This window comes from Rattus norvegicus, chromosome 1, assembly GCF_021556685.1.
Source record: "Rattus norvegicus strain SHRSP/BbbUtx chromosome 1, alternate assembly SHRSP_T2T, whole genome shotgun sequence".
NCBI classification, from domain to species: Eukaryota; Metazoa; Chordata; class Mammalia; order Rodentia; family Muridae; genus Rattus; species Rattus norvegicus.
In genome coordinates, this window is record NC_141534.1 from 146682127 (window position 1) to 146701864 (window position 19738).

General features: G+C 46.4%; 1 protein-coding gene and 1 long non-coding RNA gene across 31 annotated transcripts in view; one reads left to right on the plus strand and one right to left on the minus strand.

Moving 5' to 3' along the window:
- LOC147996861 (uncharacterized) overlaps positions 1–19738 on the minus strand; it is a 29233-nt gene that overhangs the window by 9256 nt on the left and 239 nt on the right. For 2 of the 9 annotated variants that reach the window (XR_015651780.1, XR_015651781.1), the window contains exons 2-3: positions 11611–11724; positions 136–3161 (exon numbers count right to left, since the gene is read on the minus strand). This is a non-coding gene — a long non-coding RNA (uncharacterized LOC147996861). Of the gene's footprint in view, positions 1–135; positions 4760–5843; positions 6062–8852; positions 10635–11610; positions 11725–19738 lie in introns of those variants that run through there. The other 7 variants (XR_015651783.1, XR_015651776.1, XR_015651775.1 and 4 more) reach the window with 7 other exon arrangements.
- Ttll13 (tubulin tyrosine ligase like 13) lies at positions 4190–19656 on the plus strand. 22 transcript variants are annotated; one of them, XM_087557680.1, is made up of 15 exons: positions 4190–4765; positions 4965–5232; positions 5810–5850; positions 7040–7158; positions 9748–9878; positions 10251–10407; positions 10787–10930; positions 11276–11361; positions 11670–11901; positions 12707–12891; positions 15565–15750; positions 17010–17190; positions 17473–17652; positions 18220–18538; positions 19172–19656. In XM_087557680.1, the coding sequence occupies exons 1-15, from the start codon at positions 4750–4752 to the stop codon at positions 19207–19209; spliced, it is 2283 nt and encodes a 760-aa protein (XP_087413806.1). In that variant the 5' UTR covers positions 4190–4749; the 3' UTR covers positions 19210–19656. The 22 variants fall into 22 exon arrangements, with proteins under 22 accessions (XP_087413806.1, XP_087413819.1, XP_087413827.1 ...); XM_087557693.1 differs by having other exon boundaries at positions 18225–18538; positions 18916–19656; XM_087557701.1 differs by having other exon boundaries at positions 18225–18538.

A 19738-nucleotide genomic window follows, 5' to 3' on the forward strand; every position in this document is an offset into this window, starting at 1 on the left:
AATTCCTAGGACCCACTTAGTTCAAGGAGAGCCAAGTCCCGCAAATGGATCGTTCACTTCCCACACCTGCACCAAATAAGTGTAGTAAGTCTTGTGTTTTGCGAGACAAGGTCCCACTATTTAGCCTTGACTGACCTCCAAGCCACAGAGATCCAACTGCCTCAGCTCCTCCATGCTGGGATTGAAGGCATGGGCTGCCACAGTCGGCTACTATTCTTAAAGAAGAGCTGGTCCTTTTATTGCTTCCATTTGACACATGAAGAAATGATGTGACACAGTCACGTCCTTAGGTCAGGCAGCTAATAACAGAGTCAAGGCAGCAGTGAGATGCCGGACCTGGTACAATGTATACTGAGGTCTCTCCAGTTGGCATTTCTCACGGTGGTAGTGCTGTCTTTAACAGTTGATGGACCCCAGGGATCTTTCTACAACTAAGTCTGTACAACCTGTAGTTGAGTCAATCCGCGAAGTTTTTAAAGATGTCACTGTTGATTACTCATATCCTAGCATTCCGGAGGCTAGCTTAAGTCATCAGGCTTGGCTGCTTTACCTGCTGAGCTGTCTTAAAGCCCCACCCTTATTTTTTTATGCAAATGTATTTATATGATGTCTTAGGGTTTTATTGCTGTGAACAGACACCATGACCAATGTAAGTTTTATAAAGGGCACCATTTAATTGGGGCTGGCCTACAGGTTCAGAGGTTCAGTCCATTATTATCAAGGTGGGAGCACGGCAGCATCCAGGCAGGCACGGTGCAGGAGGAGCTGAGAGTTCTACATCTTTATCTGAAGGAAGCCAGGAACAGATTGAGCACACTCTGGCAGCTAGGAGGAGGGTCTCCAAACCCACCCCCACAGTGACACCCTTACTCCAACAAGGCCACACCTTCTAATAGTGCCACTCCCTGGGCTAAGCATATACAAACCATCACATATGAGTTATGAAGTTACTACCAGATTACATTACAGAGTCAGTGACAACGATCTTGAGAACTGTAGCAAAGAGCTTGGCCAGATACATCAAGTCCTAAATACATACTTTCCCTTTTTAATAACCATATCTTGTTACAGGTATAAATTTCAAACGATGTTGTACACTTAGCATATATATCTTACAGGCTTCCATATAAATTATGACTCATTCTCCCAAAAAAATATTCTCAACAGCATCTTAAATTTAAAGGAAGAGCTTGATCCAGGTTTCAGAATAAATAAGCATGTATTAAACTGGCCCTATTGAAGACAAAATATATGTTTAAAGCTTAGATGTCAAGGGTAACATAACCTTAGGGTGCAATTTTCCTGCACGTGTAATGTATGCTTGTCTATTCATTTGAAACCCCTTTAATGAGTAACAAGACAGCAGATTTGTTGACTATAATACAAATATTCTTGAATGTACAAAAAGAAAATCACATAGATTCCTCCGTCCACACTCCAAGGCCCAGGGATCGTAGAGACATAAAGAAGGCAGGACTAGAGGATGAGGAGTCCTGTAAAATGCAGTCACGTAGACATGACATTGCACTCGAAATCATGAGTTCACAGAGACTGGTTCAAAGACCTGCATAAGGCAGTTCATGTCAACATTCCAGTGTGGGGGTGGGGTACATGAGGCACCCCCTCTAGCTGAGTAGCTTTTTGGCAGTTGATAGTTGCTGGGAAAATGGGAGTTAATTTTCTTGACTGTAATGGGTGGAAAGTTGTTCAGGACCTAGTAAATAACTCCACACTGGTGTACGTGCAAGGTACCCTAATTAAACTCAGTTATTAAAACAAAACATGAGGGGTTGGGGATTTAGCTCAGTGGTAGAGCGCTTGCCTAGCAAGCACAAGGCCCTGGGTTCGGTTCTCAGCTCCGGGAAAAAAAAAAAAACAAATGAAATTAGGAGGGGGGTGTGTTTGGCAGAAGCGTTCCAAAGCAGTGGGAGAGAATAAGAATTACAAGGTGAATATGATCAAAATATATGCATGAACTTGTCAAAGAACAAAAATTCTTTTTAAAAATATTATAATGATTTTAAAAATAAAAGAGGAGAGTCTGGAGAGATGGTTCAGCAGTTAAGAGCACTTAACTAACTGCTTTTGTAGAGAACTAGGGTTTGGTTCCTAACACCCACATGGCAACTAACACCCACATGTGACACAAGTTCCAGAGAACTGATCACCTCTTCTGGCCTCTGAGGGCATTGCACACGTGATATGGTACTCAGGCATAAAAGCATGAAAAAAAATCTACAAAAAATTAATAAATACAACTTTAAAAGAATAAAAGAGGGGCTGGAGAAATGTCTCAGTGGTTATAGGCACTGGCTCTTCCAGAAGATCTGAGTTCAGATCCCAGCGCCAACATAACAGCTCACAACCACCTGTAACTCCAGTTACAGGAAATCAGCACCGTCTTCTGCCCTCCTCTGGCACTGTGCCCACATATGCACTCAGGCACACACAGACACACCTAAAATAAGAATGTTAAAAGAATAAAAAGGCTAGAGAGATGCCCTCCTGGTTAAGTGCACTTGTTGAACTTGCACAGGACCTAGGTTCGGTTCCCATCAGTTCCCATGGTGGCTCACAACCATGTATAACTCCACTCCCAAGGGATGTGACACTCTCTTCTGACTTACACAGGCACCAAGCAAGAATGTGGTCCCCATACATACATGTGGGTAAAAGCTTATACACATAAAATACAAATATTTTAAATTTTTGAAAGGCTGAAAAACCTGTTTCTGTATAACTGGTTACTTTAGCAAACTTTCAGTACTACAGAGTAAGAAGATTTCATATCCTTGTACTGGAGGCTTAGACTTTTTTCAAAACCTACTTTAATTAGGGTTCTTGAAAGCTTCAACATCCTTCTAGTCCAACTACCAAGGTAGGGAAAAGAAAGGCTAATAGGAATTGAGGGTTATGGAAGGGTTTAGAAGTAGTTCTTTAGGAAGATTGGGATATCTCTGTGTCAGGATATTAGCAGTCCAGTCTAAGACAGCAGACATGAGTCAGTAGCAGCAGTCCAGTCCAATGGGCAAACATCAAACAGGAATCAGTAGCAGCAGTAGATCCAGAAGAAACTGAGAGGCGCCACAGATCAGCAGGAGTCAGCAGAAGTGGCAAGAAGCCACCTGGATGTCCCAGGAAGTTCTTTGGCAAGCTAGTCCCTATGGAGTCAAGACAAGCGAAGATCAGCGACTCAGTGCAAGGCGACCCAATGCAAGAGCCTTGTCACACTGTCTGTGGAGTATGTTTATATTCTTTCCAACCATCACACATCCTTTCCCCTGTCTGCTTCAGAAAGACCTTCTCTCAGCTGTCTCTGCTTCAGCAAAAACATATGACGTAACTAAGTCCCCAAAGAAACCAGAAATTTCCACTTCAATGTACCTTCTGCAAAAAAAAAAGGGGGGGGGGTGTCAATTCTTCTCTGGATTTTGCTACAACAAAATAATCTGAATTACATGTTGGACTGGGTTTGATAAAGAAAGCTTGTGGAATTCAAAGTAGGGGGCAGGGATGCCAAGTATAGGAAAGTGACAATGACAGAGCAACTGAATGAGGTCATTCTATTATTTCCTTCTCTTTAAGTTACAAAAGTAATTATTTATAGTTGTGGGTACCACGTCAAGTTGTGGGTGTAGAAGTGAGAGGACAATTGTTGTCTTGGTTTTCTTCTTCCACCATGTGGATTCTGGAGGTCGAATTCAAATCCCCTGGATTGTCAGCTAGCATTTTGACCCGCTGGGCCACCTTGCTGGCCTTATTCTGTAATTAGTTAATGGAGCTGGTTCAGCTTATCCAGGTGAAACCTTGGAAGACATTTGCTTTAATCACTGCTGTCCCTGTTAAGGGCGGGAATTTTTTCATAGCACCATTTCTAAAGTGTAGAAGAAACACAAGCAGCTATTTGTCCCAAACACAGACTTGTTTGGGTTGGCCATAGGATTCCAGGAAAAGTGGAGCAGAAAAGGTGCTAACCCGAGCTAATACGGGAGGACTACAAGTCCCATAATGCCTTGGAAGAATACGTCTTGGCCATTCACGGGTTCCCAGACACGCGGACCTCCAGACGCACCAGGTAAACGCAGACAGCCGGGGACCAAGATGGCTTCTGCTGGCGCCAAAGTGGGTGTGGTTCCCGGGAAAGCCACGCCCCCAGAACGCTACTGCAATAGGGGCCGCCTTCGTGTCCATAGCGACGGTGGCGGCGGCGGCCGTCGGCTTGCTTAAGAAGGCGCCGCCGCCGCCAGGATCTCGGAGCTAGGAGTTAACCCCGAGGGGGAGCGGGCTCCCCCTCGCGACGGCGGGGACAGACAGTCCTGTGGAACGACGAGACGGTCCCCGACGTCCAGCAACGCCCAGGAAGAGCCGCAGCGAACGAGCGGCGGCCATGAGCGACCAGCTGAGTCCAGCCCCAGGCCGCTAGGGGCAGCTCCAGCAGCCCCTGAGCTCTCCTCAAAACCTCGGGTGGGCAGTGTCTGCCGTGGGTTTCCTTTCCTCTGTTGTAACCCAAAGAGTCTTAGCTATCAAAAGTCCGACCCCAACGCGTTCACATAGAGAAACGGAGTTCTGCCTTAGGGAAATCACCGGTCCGATAACCTTTGTTTTTCAGCTGTATTTTAAAGTAAAGACTTCTCTCGTTTTGTCAGCCACCACTCTTCCCCTTCAGGAAACAAAACAGCCGCGGTGGTGGTTCCCGCCAGTTCTATTCTGCATGCACTGCAGGGTGTTGTATGTCCGGAGAGATCCTGGATGATGGTTTCTTTTAGTTAAGAACTTTACATCTTATCAGCACCCATACCTCCCACAGCCCTCTACTTGGAAACAACCTATTCTACAGTAGGGTTTGTCTGAAAGGGCAACATTTCCTTGTAGCACCATAAAGGGGATCTGGGTGAATTCCTGCAGGACTTCCTGTGCTTGAGAAAATGTCTGATAAATATTTATTCCTATCCCTTTCCCCTTAGAATCTGAGAGGATGGAGCCCAATGCGTGTAAGACCAGTGAATCTGAGGAAGATGATATTGAGGAAGAAGAATCTGAGGAAGAGTGTGTTAGAGAGGAATCTACCACCCCTAACTCTAGCCAGCAGGCACTTGGAAAGGCTGACTATAAAGAATTTGAGAATGGGGTTGCTTTATCTGTTGTAGCCAAGAATATTCCAAAGAAAATATTAAGTACAACAGACACAGATGATTTGGAAGTTGGGAGGAGGAAAAGAAAGCGGAAACGAAGGTATATGCCTATAATCCCATCACTAGGGGAGCTGAAACAAAAGAATTACTGAGTGTTCTAGATAACTTGGACTACAGTGTAAGATCCTCCATCAAAACCCAAATGACTATGGGCTGATGAGATGGCTCAGCTGGAGAAGGGGGCTTGTTGCGCAAGAATGAGGGCCTTGAGTTTGAATCCTCAGTGCTCACATTAACAAAATAAAACAAAGACGGTTGTGGTGGCCAATGCTTTTGATCCCAGCACTCTGGAGGCAGAGGCAGGCAGATCTCTGAGTTCAAGACCAGCCTGGTCTATAGAGCAAATTCCAGGGCAGCTAGGACTACACAGAAATCCTCTCTAAGAAATCTAAAAAGAAGGCTGGAGCAGTATTAACCTTTGCTGCAACAGAAAAAGAATCAGATCATTTGGGTCTGCCAAACTTGGAATTTTAGCATGTTGGTTTGGTCTATAAATGCTTCTGGAGAAAATGAGTTTGTGTGATGTCTGTTAGATATTTCTTCACCTGGGTTCCTGGGAGCCTGGCGCCTGTGCTTCCCTCCCACTCTGCCTGATTTCTATTCCTCCTCCATTTCAGACCCCTGGCCATCAACCTGACCAACTGCAAGTACGAGAGTGGTAAGCACTATGGTTCAGCGCTCACAGGTCGTGTGCAAGAGGGACCTTGTTCTTATTCCGGGGACAGTCACAACTGTTCTCCCAGCTGCTGGCTCCTTCCTAGGTGACCTCCTACTGAACCAAGGTTCCTGGGTCTTCCCAGACTTCGATGCTGACAGTTGAGATGTGGCTGTTGCAGTCAGTCTCAGTGGTAGGGAGGGGCCAGAGTCAGCTGGTCAAAAGAGAAAAAGCAAAACAAAAGCAAACAAAAAACTAACAACAACAACAACAACTACTACTACTACTGCTACTACTACTACTAATTAAAAACAAAACCACAAGCCAAGCATTTGGGAGGCAGAGGCAGGCAGATTTCTATGAGTGCCAGGCTGTCCTGGCCTTCACAGTGAATGACAGGCAAGATGACTGCCAGTTGATGCGAAGTTGAGATTATCCTAGACAGCCTGGATTACATGTAAAAACAGCAAAGAAGCATACATACAAACAAACTGAATGTCCTTCAAATAAGGAACATAAGGCAAAATTAAAACTGCCTTTGGGGCTGGGAAGATAGTTCATTGTATAAATGCACTTGCCAGCAAGGCTGACAACCCAGCTTCAGTTCTGGGGACCCACACGGTAGAAGGAGACTCCTACAAATTGTCCTCTGACCTCCACATGCATGATCTGGCAATTATGTGCTCACCTACATACACATGATTAAAAATAATGAAAATCTTAAAGAAAAAACAAAACAGCTGCTTTTGGAGGCTTGAGAATAGATCTCACTGGTAAAGGGCTTGCCTACCATGCAAAAGGCCCTAACTCTGATCTCCAGCCCCTCAAAAACAAAAACAAAAGGTTTCAACGATTACAATATCCCCAGCTAGGTCAGGGTTTCCATCTTTCCCCCCTTCTCCCCACTGACATCTGTGCAAAGAGCCACTCAGAGCCTTAGGTGCCCGAGAGCTCCAGGCCTAGAATCAGCAGCACACCCACACAGTCCTGACCCAGAGCAGCAGAGGGTCTGCCCTGTTTTCTCTGCCAGCCTCATGAACATAGAATTGCAAACTGGTAACTAAGATGCTGAGATAAGAACCACACGCCTTTACAATCTGCTCTCTGGTCAGGTCTGTTCCTTCCAGCTAGAGTTCCTTGTGGCTTGTGGCTGGTGCCCAGGCTGGCAGCATTGATCTCCCTGTCTCTACAGTGCGCCGGGCAGCCCAAATGTGTGGCCTTAAGGAAGTAGGAGAGGATGAAGAGTGGACTGTGTACTGGACGGACTGTTCTGTCTCACTGGAACGAGTCATGGATATGAAGAGGTTTCAGGTACAAATGTCCTGGCCCATTCCCACCCTGGCTTTTTTCCATTGCTGTACCTTATACAGACAGGGAGGCCATCCCCAGGTCTTCTGCGTCAATAAAAATATTCTCCTCTGGGGTTGGGGATTTAGCTCAGTGGTAGAGCGCTTGCCTAGCAAGCACAAGGCCCTGGGTTCGGTCCTTAGGTCCGGAAAAAAAAAAAGACTTTAAAAAAAAATATACTCCTCTTGGCTCTTTAGAGCTTGTGTTATGGGAAGTGTTTGGTGGGCACACCCTTGTCACCTTATCTATTCTCACTGGTGACATCTGACCAGCCTGCCCACCTTGAGAGCAGGTGTGGCCACCTTGGAGCGAAGACTGGAAAGCTGCTTCAGAGCTAAGAGCAGAAGGCTAGGCCTGTAGCTCAGTGCTCAATGCTCTGTGCCTGCCTACAGTAAGAAGGCAATTTCCCCGTATCTATAAAATGCGGGTTGGAGGACTAAAGTTTAGGTCATCTGGATGGTTTAGTATCTAAGCAGCTTAGTATCACACATCTACCAAGAAAGTGTCGAGGAACCAAGTTGGTGAGAAACAATGTGGAAGTCAGTCAAGTGATGGTGGAAGCAAGCTTGGATCAGGAGGGGTTAAGGCCATCCTACATAAGATCAGTTTCAAGGGCTGGAGAGATGGCTCAGCAGTTAAGAGCACTGACTGCTGCTCTTCCAGAGGTCCTGAGTTCAAATCCCAGCAACCACATGGTGGCTCACAACCATCTGTAATGGGATCTGGTGCCCTCTTCTGGTGCATCTCAAAACAGCTACACTGTACTCATATAAAAAAATTAAAAAAAAAAAAAAGATCAGTTTCAAGAAAGAAAACAAACAAACAAACAAACAAAAAACGGTGGAGAAGTGGGGAATCTGACAGAGAAGAGGGCAGGAGAGCAAACCAGCCAGCAATCACCTGCATGGGGTTAGGCACGGTATGAATGGGTACAAGGCAGTGATCCCAGCCAGCAGAAGACTCAGTGAAGAGGATGAGGTTTTGAAGCTATATGCCTTAGGCTATGTCAAGACTCTGGCTCAACAACAACAAAAAAAGACAGGAGCATGTTATCATGTCTGGTGAAGTCATGTCCCATTTGCTGATGAGAACAGAGTCGTAAAGAATGGGTTGGTAAGCACTTTTGTTGTGGGAACATCACAAGTGTACTAAACAAATGGCTGCCGAGATGCAGGTGCTCAAGTTTTCTAGACTACCCTCGGGTATGCAGCTAATTAAAAAGGGCCTGTGGGCTTCTTTGGGGACATCCAGGATGGGTATCCAGACCCTGTAACTTGTCCTAACTTAGTCTTAAGGGAGGGAGAGAGCAACTGCTCTAAACACTGGAGAAGCTTCAAAGAAGGGAATATGCAGGGAGCAGATGTCAGGTAAGGATTACCGAGGACCAGTAATTAACAGCTTTTACTGAGGGATTCTTGTGCATTGGTCAAACACTGTTAGGTGATTTTGTATTGCTTCTTCATTAAATCCTTATCATTCCTGAGTAGCAGAGAGCTGTTGTGTTAAAAAGAGGACAGGAAGACTCAGAACACAAAGTCACACAGCTAGTGATTGAGGAAGCCAGCTGAATGCATCAGCTGTCTTGTGCTAGCCTTCCATCCCTGAGGGCTAGAACAGCTACAGCCATTAGCAGACTCAATGTCAGCAGACCTACAGTCTTTTTTTTTTTAAACATTTATTTATTTATTTCATGTATATGAGTACACTGTGGCTGCCCTCAGACACACCAGAAGAGGGCATCAGATCTCATTACAGATGGTTGTGAGCCACCATGTGGTTGCTGGGAATTGAACTCAGGACCTCTGGAAGAGCAGTCAGTGCTCTTAACCTCTGAGCCATCTCTCCAGCACCTCCTACAGTCTTCTTATAGTTGTCTTTACTCCTTTGTGTTTTCAAGGAGATGTGTTTTCTTATTATTTCTTTGTGCTATCATGTTCATTATTCCTCTTTTAAAAGTATGAGAGCATGTTTGTGTGTGTGTGTGGTGGTGGTGGTGGTGAGTGTGTGTATGAGTGTGTGTATGGTGTGTGTGTCATTGTGTGCAAGTGAGTGTGTGTATCATGTGTGTGTGAGGTGTGTGTGGTGTATGAATAAGTATGTGTGTGAGTGTTTGTGTGGTGTGTGTATATGAGTATGTGTGTGAGTGAATATATGTTTGTGTGTGGTGTGTATGTGAGTGAGTGTGTGTGTTGCTGGGAATCGAACCTAGAACCTAATACCTGCTAGGCAAGCACTCCCACCACTGGGCCTTATAGCATAGTTATTCTGGTGGACTGAGAGGTGTGAGGTGGCTGGAGGGCACAAGGTCCTAGCACTGGACACCTTTCCAACTGTCCTTCCTTTCTCAGCTTTAACATAGATGTGCTGGGTGGATTTCCCTCCTGCCTTACGGAAGCTTCCTGTCTCACCCTTGCTGACTAGATACAGTGCCACCATCTACTCTGATATCTTCCTTTCCTTCCCAGCCCTTTTCATGGCTTCCTGGGATGCTCAGGCTCTAGGAACTGCCACTTGCCACAGCGGGGGCTGAAAAACCCACTGACTCTGTTTCAGAAAATCAACCACTTCCCTGGCATGACCGAAATCTGCCGCAAAGATCTGCTGGCTCGGAACCTCAACCGCATGCAGAAGCTCTACCCCACTGAGTACAACATCTTCCCACGCACCTGGTGCCTCCCTGCAGAGTGAGTGAGCCCAGGTCCTGAGGGCAGGACGAGGAGTCACTCTCTGGTCTTAATGACCCAGAAGTGTTCCAGAGGGTTGGAACTGGGCCAAGAAAGATTCAGCTGGCTGGGAGTGGTGTCTCAGATTTTTAATCCCAGTACTTGGGAGGCAGAGGCAGGTGGATTTCTGTAAAATTGAGACCAGTCTGGACTACATAGCAAGTACAGGATAGCCAGGGTAACAGAGAAAGTTTCAGCTGCCCAAAGCAAAGTGGGTCCAAAGCTAATTGCTCCAGGCAGAACCTGGAGGTAGATAACAAGAAGATAGCCATGGGGGTCCCAGGACAGGCAGGATGCACAGAAACCCTTTGACCAGCCTCTCTCTGCATGTAGCTATGGGGACTTCCAGGCCTACGGTCGTCAGCGGAAAACCCGCACTTATATCTGCAAGCCAGATAGCGGCTGTCAGGGGCGTGGCATCTTTATCACCAGAACCCCCAAGGAAATCAAGCCAGGAGAGCATATGATCTGCCAGCAGTACATCACCAAGGTGAAGGCCACCTCGGGACCCCCCAGGCCTTTCCCCACACTGGGATGCCGTATCCCACAAACACCAGGGCCAGAATTCAACTGTAGGTTCCTGCCCTCTCTGCTGTCTTCATTCTCTTACAGACAGACTATAGCCATCGTTCAGAGCCAGCCAGCCTGGGTTTGATTCAAAGCTTTCCTGTTTCCTGGACATATGATCTTGGGCAGTTATCTGGCCTTGTTTCATCACTGTTAAATGAAAGTAGCAACACGATTATTATTATGATTACTGTGAGGATTCAATGTGTTACCTATTAGAAGCATCTGTAATAACCATATATTGCATGTAAAAAGCACTTCATAAGTTCATTAGTATTCCCTCTGGGTTTGCATGCTCTTAGCCCTTCCTCATTGATGGCTTCAAGTTTGACATGAGAATCTATGTTCTGATCACTTCCTGTGACCCTCTCCGTATCTTCATGTACGAGGAAGGCCTGGCCCGTTTTGCTACCATGCCGTATGTGGAACCTAGCCATAACAACCTGGTAAGGAGGCGGCGTGGCACCCTCTTCTCTTCCATTGCCATGAGTGCCTTGGTTCTGGGCACAAACATGGTGGAAAAGTTTGTCAGCTAAGACCAAGGAAGAAAACCAGTGAAAGCCATAGCACCCCGGGGGGAGGGAGGGTCTTGCTGGGTGGGACTGAGGAATGGTTCTAAGGGAGTTACCCAGCACCTCTTCTTTGCCAGGATCGTACAGGACAGTCTGGTGAAGAGGGCCAGGAACTGAGCAATCTTGGGGCAGAGCAGTGGGTAATAAGAAGTCACTGAAGGGCTGGAGAAGCTGCAGAGACAGGCAGTGTAAGCCAATATAGGGCTGTTCACTTCACAGGAGGAGGTCTGCATGCACCTGACCAACTATGCCATCAATAAACACAATGAGAATTTTGTCCGAGATGATGCTGTGGGCAGTAAGAGGTATCCCCTATTCTGTTTTTCCTTGCTTCCTCTACCCTTAATCCCACAGCCTCAGGAGCCTCTATGGCTCTTGGGAAGCTGATTTCCCAGGAATGTCTGCTTTTGAAGACCCTAATCCTGTATCTGAGCTCTAAGTGCAGACTCTGTAACCATAACCCTAATAATTAATCTCAGCTCCCAGCTGCTAGCAGTGCTTTGAAGCCCAGGGTCCCAGAAATGGAAGTGGGGTTAAGTCAGGGAGCCTTGTACCTGCAGCCAGGCCCTGCTGGCATGGAGACTGGCCTTCCTCTGAGCACTGGGCCTCACAGGAAGCTGTCGACACTCAATGCCTGGCTGCGAGAGCACAGCCATGATCCCCGAGAGCTGTGGGGGGACATCGAGGACATCATCATCAAAACCATCATCTCAGCCCACTCTGTGCTTCGCCACAACTACCGAACCTGTTTCCCCCAATATCTGTGTGGAGGTACATGCGCCTGCTTTGAGATCCTGGGGTTTGACATCTTACTGGACCACAAGCTCAAGCCCTGGCTTCTAGAGGTAAGATTTCTTTCCTGTACTCAACAAGGTCAAAGTCAGAGGCTTCACCGTGGAAGGAGTACACCTAACTGGTAGAATAGTGAGGTCAGGGGATGTAGAAATCTCATAGTAGGGAAGAACCAGGTGAAAATATAAGACTTCTATCAATTCCTGAGACAAACATTCATAGTCTTTCAACAGTAGTTTAGACTGGGCACCTCATCTCAGGTGTCATCTTCCTTGAAAAAGGAAGGAGGGCTGGAGAGATGGCCCAGTGGTTAAGAGTACTGACTGCTCTTCTAGAGGTCCTGAGTTCAATGCCCAGCAACCACATGGTGGCTCCCAACCATCTGTAATGGGATCCGATGCCCTCTTCTGGTGTGTCTGAAGACAGTGACAGTGTACTCACATATGTGAAATAAATAAATCTTACAAAAAGGGGTGGGGGGAGGATCATGACTCCAGGCCTCAGCTACAGAGTAAATCTGAGGCTACCCTGGCTTTTATGAAATCCTGTCTTAAAAAAAAAAAAAAAAAAAAAAAAAAAAAAAAAAAAGAAAAGCAAGCAAGCAAGCATAGCAATCCATGTTTAGGGTTCTCCAGTGCTGCTTGAGTAAGTCTTGCCCTCAAGGACCCTGTATCCACAGTCAAACTGTCTGGTTTTTCTCTCACTAGCCTGCCTGTATATCGGTCAGATCTCTTCTTGGTTGTTGGCTGGGGCCACAGGCCAGAGCTGTTTCTCCCCCAGGCCCCTAGTTAGACCTGCAGGAGGCCACCACTGGCTCAGGTGGTCTAGGAAAGGGGTAATAAGGACTCCTCTTGGCAGGTAAACCACTCCCCAAGCTTCACCACAGACTCCCGCCTGGATCGAGAGGTGAAAGACGCACTTCTCTGTGATGCTATGAACCTTATCAACCTCCGGGGCTGTGACAAAAAGAAGGTGATTGAAGAAGAGAAACGTCGAGTCAAAGAGAGGCTTTTTCCGTGCCACCAACAGCCACGAGAAGCCAGGTGTGCCTGGTATCTGATAAATGATTGTTTATTTAAGACAGGTCTCTGGATGGCCTGGAACTACATGTGTAGACCAGGTTGGTCTCAAACTCAGAGATCTAACTGCCTTTGCCTCTTGGCTGCAGGGATTAAAGGTGTGTATCACTATGCCCGGTTTATTTATTTTTAAGCTAATACAGTACATGTTTATTCTGTGTGTGTGTGTGTGTTTCTGCACATGTGGCATGTCAGACCTGTGGTTAGAAGAAAATGTGTGGGAGTTGGTTCTCTCCTTCCACCGGTGTTGGGTCCTAGGAACTGGACTCAGGTCCATAGGCTTGGCAGTAAGTGCTATTACCCACTGAGCCGTGCAGGCTCTGGTAGGTGTTTACTTGTACAACTTGACTTCTTTTTTTATTACTTTCCTGAGAATAAGGAGGCCACAAAGCATTGATCAGTTTTTAAATACTCTTTAATTTTTTTTTTTTTTGGTTCTTTTTTTCGGAGCTGGGGACCGAACCCAGGGCCTTGTGTTTCCTAGGCAAGCGCTCTACCACTGAGCTAAATCCCCAACCCCACTTTTTAATTTTTTAATGATTTATTTATGTACTTATCTTATGTATATGAGTACACCGAGACTAGCTGTCATCAGACACAGCAGAAGAGGGCATCAGATCTCATTACAGATGGTTGTGAGCCACCATGTGGTTCTTGGGAATTGAACTCAGGACCTCTGGAAGAGCCATCTCTCCAGCCCCAATATAGACACATTTAAAAAAAATAAATTGAGTAGTCTTTCCATGCCATTGTCAGTGAGTTAGTTGTTAGCTGGTCCTCATTACTACAGTACTGCTTAGACTTGTGCAAACATTTAAAAGTCTAGATGTGTTTATACAAAAATGGGTTGGACCCTGGGTTCGGTCCCCAGCTCCCAAAAAAAGAACCAAAAAAAAAAAAAAATGGGTTGGAGAGATGGCTTAGCAGTTAAGAGCACTGGCTGCTCTTCCAGAGGTCCTGAGTTCAATTCCCAGCAACCACATGGTGGCTTACAGTTATCTATAAAAAGGGATCTGATGCCCTCTTCTGGCACACAAGTGTACAATGCAGCAGACAACTCATACATTAAATAAAATAAAAATATTTTCTCTTTGTCTATGCAGACTGTTAAGTAAATCCCACTCCGTAGCTTTTCTTGCAGGGGGCATACAGAACTTTATGTAGTGTGATTAGTTGTTTTGCTCTGTTTCTTTTCTTTTTTTTTTTTTTTCTTTTCTTTTTTTCGGAGCTGGGGACCGAACCCAGGGCCTTACGCTTCCTAGGCAAGTGCTCTACCACTGAGCTAAATCCCCAACCCCTATTTTTTTGACACAGATTCTTGCTATATACAGTTCAGGGTAGAACTCTGTAGAACAGGTGGGCCTTGAACTAGTGGTGCACCATAACTTTTTTTTTCTTACTATAATATTTTTATTCTTCAAAACTTCATAGATGCATACAATGTATTTTGATCACATTCACCCCCGACTCCAACTCTTAACTCCTTCCAGATGTACCCTCCCAATTTTTTTCCCCCCACATGGAAAGGTTTAATGAGAGAAGAAGAGTAGAAGAGGGGAGAAGTAAAGGCCAGCATGAGCACATGGAGGGGGTGATGGGGAGAGAAGGGACAAAGGGGAAGAGGGCATGAGAGCAAAGCAGAGCAGAGTAAGAACAAGAGAGCCCACCTTGTTTTTAAAAAGGATTTATTTATTCATTTACTTTATGTATAGGTGTGCTCTGTCTGCATGCACACATAAGTGCCAGAAGTGGTCCTGGAGTGGTGATACAGGACTGTGATCCCACCAGCACTTAGGAGGTAGAATCAGGAGGATCATGAGCTCAAGACCAGCCACTCAACTTAGCCAGAAATTGTTTCGACTCATTGCTGAACTCATTAAATTATGAGTTTTTCATTTTTACAGTCGAGGAATAACCTGTGTCTCGCACATAATAAGCATGTGCTCTACCACTGTGCTATACCCCCAGCTTGATTTTTTTTTTTGAGGCTGGCTTTGATCTCACTGTGGAGCCGAGGGTGGATTTGGACTCTAGTTCCTTTTGCCTCTGCTTTCCCAGTGTTAGGAGTATAAGCCTGTAGCACATCTAGTTTAATCCTTGTCTTTTACATTTTCTGCAGTGTATGGGTATTACACTTACAATTGGGAACCCAAAAGACTGTGGTAACTAGAGTGTTTGCTTATGAATAGATCACTTTCTGCACTTAGGAAGAGGATCAGAATTCTGGAAAGCGCGCTGGGAAGATGGCTCAGTGGTTAGGAGCACTGACTGCTCTTCCAGAGGTCCTAAGTTCAAATCCTAGCAACCACATGGTGGCTCACAACCATCTGTAATGAGATCTGATGTCCTCTTCTGGTGTGTATGAAGACAGCTACAGTGTACTTACATATAATAAATAAATATTAAAAAAAAAAAGTACCAGACCATCCAGGGATGCATTACAAAATCCTATTTAAAAAAAAGAATTCTGGAAAGCACACCTACATGGTGGGGCTGGCCATGAGCTTGGGCGCTTCCCTACAAAGGCAGGGGCCAGGGAGACCAGGCAGCCAGCAGGCGGTACTGAAACTGAACGCCTTAGCCATATTCCTTTCCCTCACACCCCTCCTCTGACTTCCCTGAGCTTGGTTTCCATAGGCGAGAACAGCTTGAGTCGTCCCAGGCTGCCATGCATGACCAGGAACTTTATGAAGATTCCCACCTAGGGGGATACCGGCGAATCTACCCAGGGCCTGACTCAGAGAAATATGCACCTTTCTTCAAGCACAATGGCTCCCTCTTCCAGGAGACTGCTGCCTCCAAGGCCAGGGAGGAGTGTGCCAGGTACCTTGGCTGCATTTTCCTCTATACAAGTGGGTTAGGGGCAATTCCTGAAGTCAAATTGCTCCCTAGCAAGGGAAGAGGAGGCCATACACTTAAGAGCAAAAGTTCGAACAGGTCCTTTCTGTGAGCAGGCACACACCTGCATGCCTTCACTTGAATTCATGCTGTGTATGTATGCAATACATGTGTGCACACATATGTATGTGGAGGCCAGAGGACAACCTTGGATATTGTTCTGTAGCTGTTCCCCCTGTATGTTTTTAAATAGGTTAAGATTACATTTACTTGGGGGTTGGGGATTTAGCTCAACAGTAGAGCGCTTGCTAGGCAAGGCCCTGGGTTCGATCCCCAGCTCCGAAAAAAAAAAGAAGATTACATTTACTTAATTGTATATATAGTATGGATACCACGTGCACATGTGGAAGTTGAAAGATCTTTCAGGAGTCAGTTCTCTCCTTCCACCATGTGGGTTCCAGCAAATGAACTCAGGCAGTCAGGTGTGGTGGTAGCATCTTTACCAGCTGAGCCATCTTGCCAGTCCCACTTTGTTGTTACTTTTATATACTTAGAGTTTTGTGTTTTTAAAAGTGTGTCTCCATGTATAGCTTTGGCTCGCCTGGAACTTGCTGTGTAGATGAGGCTTGCTCTGCTTGCCTGCGCTTCCCAAGTGCTAGGACTAAAAGTACCCAACCCCCCGCCATGTCTGGCCCACTTTATTTTATTATTATTACTTTTTGAATCTTTTTTTAAAAAATGATTTATTTATTTCATGTATATGACTACACTGTCACTGTCTTCAGACACACCAGAAGAGGGCATCAGATCCCATTACAGATGGTTGTGAGTCACCATGTGGTTTCTGGGGTTTGAACTCAGGACCTCTAGAAGAGCAGTCGGTGCTCTTAACCACTGAGCCATCTCTCCAGCCCTACTTTTTGAATCTTTTATTGGCCTGAAGCTCACCAACAAGGCTAAGCTACCTGACCAGTGAGAAGCCAGGGACCTGCCTATTTTTGTCTCCCCAGTGAGGGGAGCTTTTTGTACTCGTGCTCAAGCTTTCAGGGACTTGAGTGCCTGTGCTATCGTCCAATCCACTGACAGAGCCTCAATGATTCTTTCCTTCACTGTTTTCTATACCCAATTCCAGCAACGCATCATGAGTTCCTCTCATTAGCCCATCCTGTTTTCCCTCTCCCCACCCCCAGCCCCATTCTCCCCACATGGTCTCGCCTATGTCTGAAGCTTCTGTGTCTTGTCAGGCAGCAACTGGAAGAGATTCGCCTAAAGCAGGAACAGCAGGAGAACCCAGGCACCAAGAAGCGCAAGGAGAACAAGGAGCAGAACCAGGGAGAATCAGCTGGGGAGAAAAGCCGATCCAGAGTAGCTACACGGGTCCTTGCCACCAACCTGGCTTACAGGAACCGGAACCAGGAGAAAGAGGTGTCAGGGGCTGTGTCTCTTACTTCCTCACAGGAAACTAAGTTGGGAGTACTAGGGAAGGGAACCCTTGCTGTCCCTTCTCTCCTTGCTTGAGAGAGATGAGTCTCTGACTAGTAAATTGGATCTGACCTTTTGGAACAGAAGGTGAGAGAATGGACAGCTAAGGGAATCTTACAGTGGGATGGGGGAGGGAAGGAGGTAGAGTGGGTTAGTTCTGCAGCCATCCTTGCTGGTGGTATGAGACTCATCTTGGACATCCTGTATCTCTCCTGTACCTTGTAGCTGCTACCAGTACAACTGGACACTATGCAGCCTCAGGACATTGTGGAAGAGGAAGAGCTTGAGCGAATGAAGCTCCTGCTACAAAGAGAGAATCTCATCCGAAGCCTGGGCATTGTAGAGCAGCTCACTCGCATGCTGTACCCTAGCCACCGGAGCCACAGAAAGCTTCATGAGTATCGGGTGAGGGTCCCTGCGAAGTCTCTCACAAAGCAAGGGAACAAGGGCTGTGATACCAACACGTGGTGGTGGTTTCACCAAAGGAGGTTTATATGATGGCATCTGTCACTGGAGCCTGAGAGAGGGTCTGTTGGTTCCATGATGTCTGTTCCCAGGCTCCCTTGGGTTTGGTATTGCAATCCAGCCAAGTGCAGCTCCCAACCCCCTCAATTGCAAGAGACTTGTCTCTATTCCTGTTTCACAGTAACCCACAACTCATGACTGACAAATAACAAGGCCACCACCATGCTCTGTGGCTTCTATGTAATTGCCCTAGTATTGCCAATGCCCTGGCTCTAATGGGAGCTAAGTAAACAATCTTGGGCCAACAAAACAGCTGCCGTTTTCACTATTCCCTGGGCAAGGAGCAAACCTACTGGGTCTCCTGTTTTTGATGAACCCCAAAAGAATAACTAGTTAAACAATGGCTATGGCTTAGGAGATATTGTTTTATTTTTTAGTTACATATTTCTTCCAACACTCTATCCAGACTCACAAGAAATATGGTAAGGGGTTGATCTTCTCCTCTAGCCTAGATTTCACCAGGACGGGCTGAGCAGTCAAGAACTGCAACCTGTGAATTTGGTCCCATTGGTGTTCCTGAGAGGGGCTGCCTCAGAGCATATCCCTCCTCATTTCCTGCAACCACTTCGGCCCCACGAATTGATCCCCAGGATCTTAGGGCCACTATCAAGCATGAATCCCGCAATTGCACAGCACTCTCGCTACCATCTTCAGCCCAAGAACTTCAACTGGATAGGAGATTCAGCAGCCACTGGCCCCTGTTCATTGTCAGTGAAGAAATCTGGGAGGCACTATTTTTCCAGCTCTAGAGTCAGGCTCACTAGCCGTAAGTATACAAAAGTAGTCTTGGTCACTTTTGACTGGTGTAAATTCCCAGTAGCAAATGTTACAGCTGGGCTGCTCCTAAAATACAAAGTGTCACTCCTGGTAGTGTAGGAATGGGGGAAGGCAGTGGACTGGTTTATTTACTTGCTTCTATCTAGTGACCCTGGTGATAGAGATGACAGAAACAGTCCTAGCCCTCAACAAAGGTTAACAGGGAAATGGACATGTAAACAGACTAATTACAATACAGTGTAGTAAAGATGCTGGAGGGAAGCATGGGTTGCTAGTCTTCTGTGTAACGACCACAGATGGGAAAGAGGTGAGAACATCTCCTCTGTAAGTACTACAACTTAGTGGGGACCCATGTTTCTACTGCAGAAGGCCAAGCCAGCAGAAGGCTAGAAGCCATAAACAGAGCCCTGTCAGGATCAGTGCCACCCACTTTAACCCCAAAGCAGGGTTATCTTCTGCAACCCGAAAGACAGGAAAATGGCTCATGGACTGAATGCTGTAACTTGCCCTGCATGGTAAACTCTGAACACAGAGGAACCAAGGCTGGGGATCTCACCCTATGCCCTGCCTCTGCACCAGTACTGCAGCATTCCAGCCCACTCCTCAACATCATCCAACACAGGTAAAAGAAGGAAAGCCCAGCAATCAACCAAAGAGTAAATGGTCTTCAATCTTTGCTAATTGAAAGACTGCCATCAAGTTCCCGTTTGAAAAGCTCTGGCCAGGACCTTTGTTTGCAAAAGGCAAAACACGGAGACACCGAGAATTCTTCAACATTCTAAGATTCTTTGGGGATCGGTAAAGATGAAGAGCTAAGGCCAGCTTGTTTGCATCTCTGCTCATCAAGCCTTAGACTGAGTTTATCCCTAAGCGATGCGTCTGAACCCTGGGTGTGGCTTGGGGCTGGAGGTCACTGGGCAACAAGGAGTTCCTTTCCCAGAGGAGTCAAAAGCCCAAGGTATGGTGTAGTCGCCATCAGAAGATGGATGAGGGTTCGCCCTTCCTGCCACAGTGGCAGAATCAGGCAGGCCTGGGCAGCCTGTGCCAGAGGGGCGGCTCTGGGCAACCGAACCCGTCTTTTTATTAAAGTTTATGTCGTTTTCCAGGCGCGTGCTGTACCTCCTTTCGATCCTCCCGTCTGAGGCAAGCTCTCCTCATAGTTACAGTAGGGAAGTCCAGCCCAGCCTGT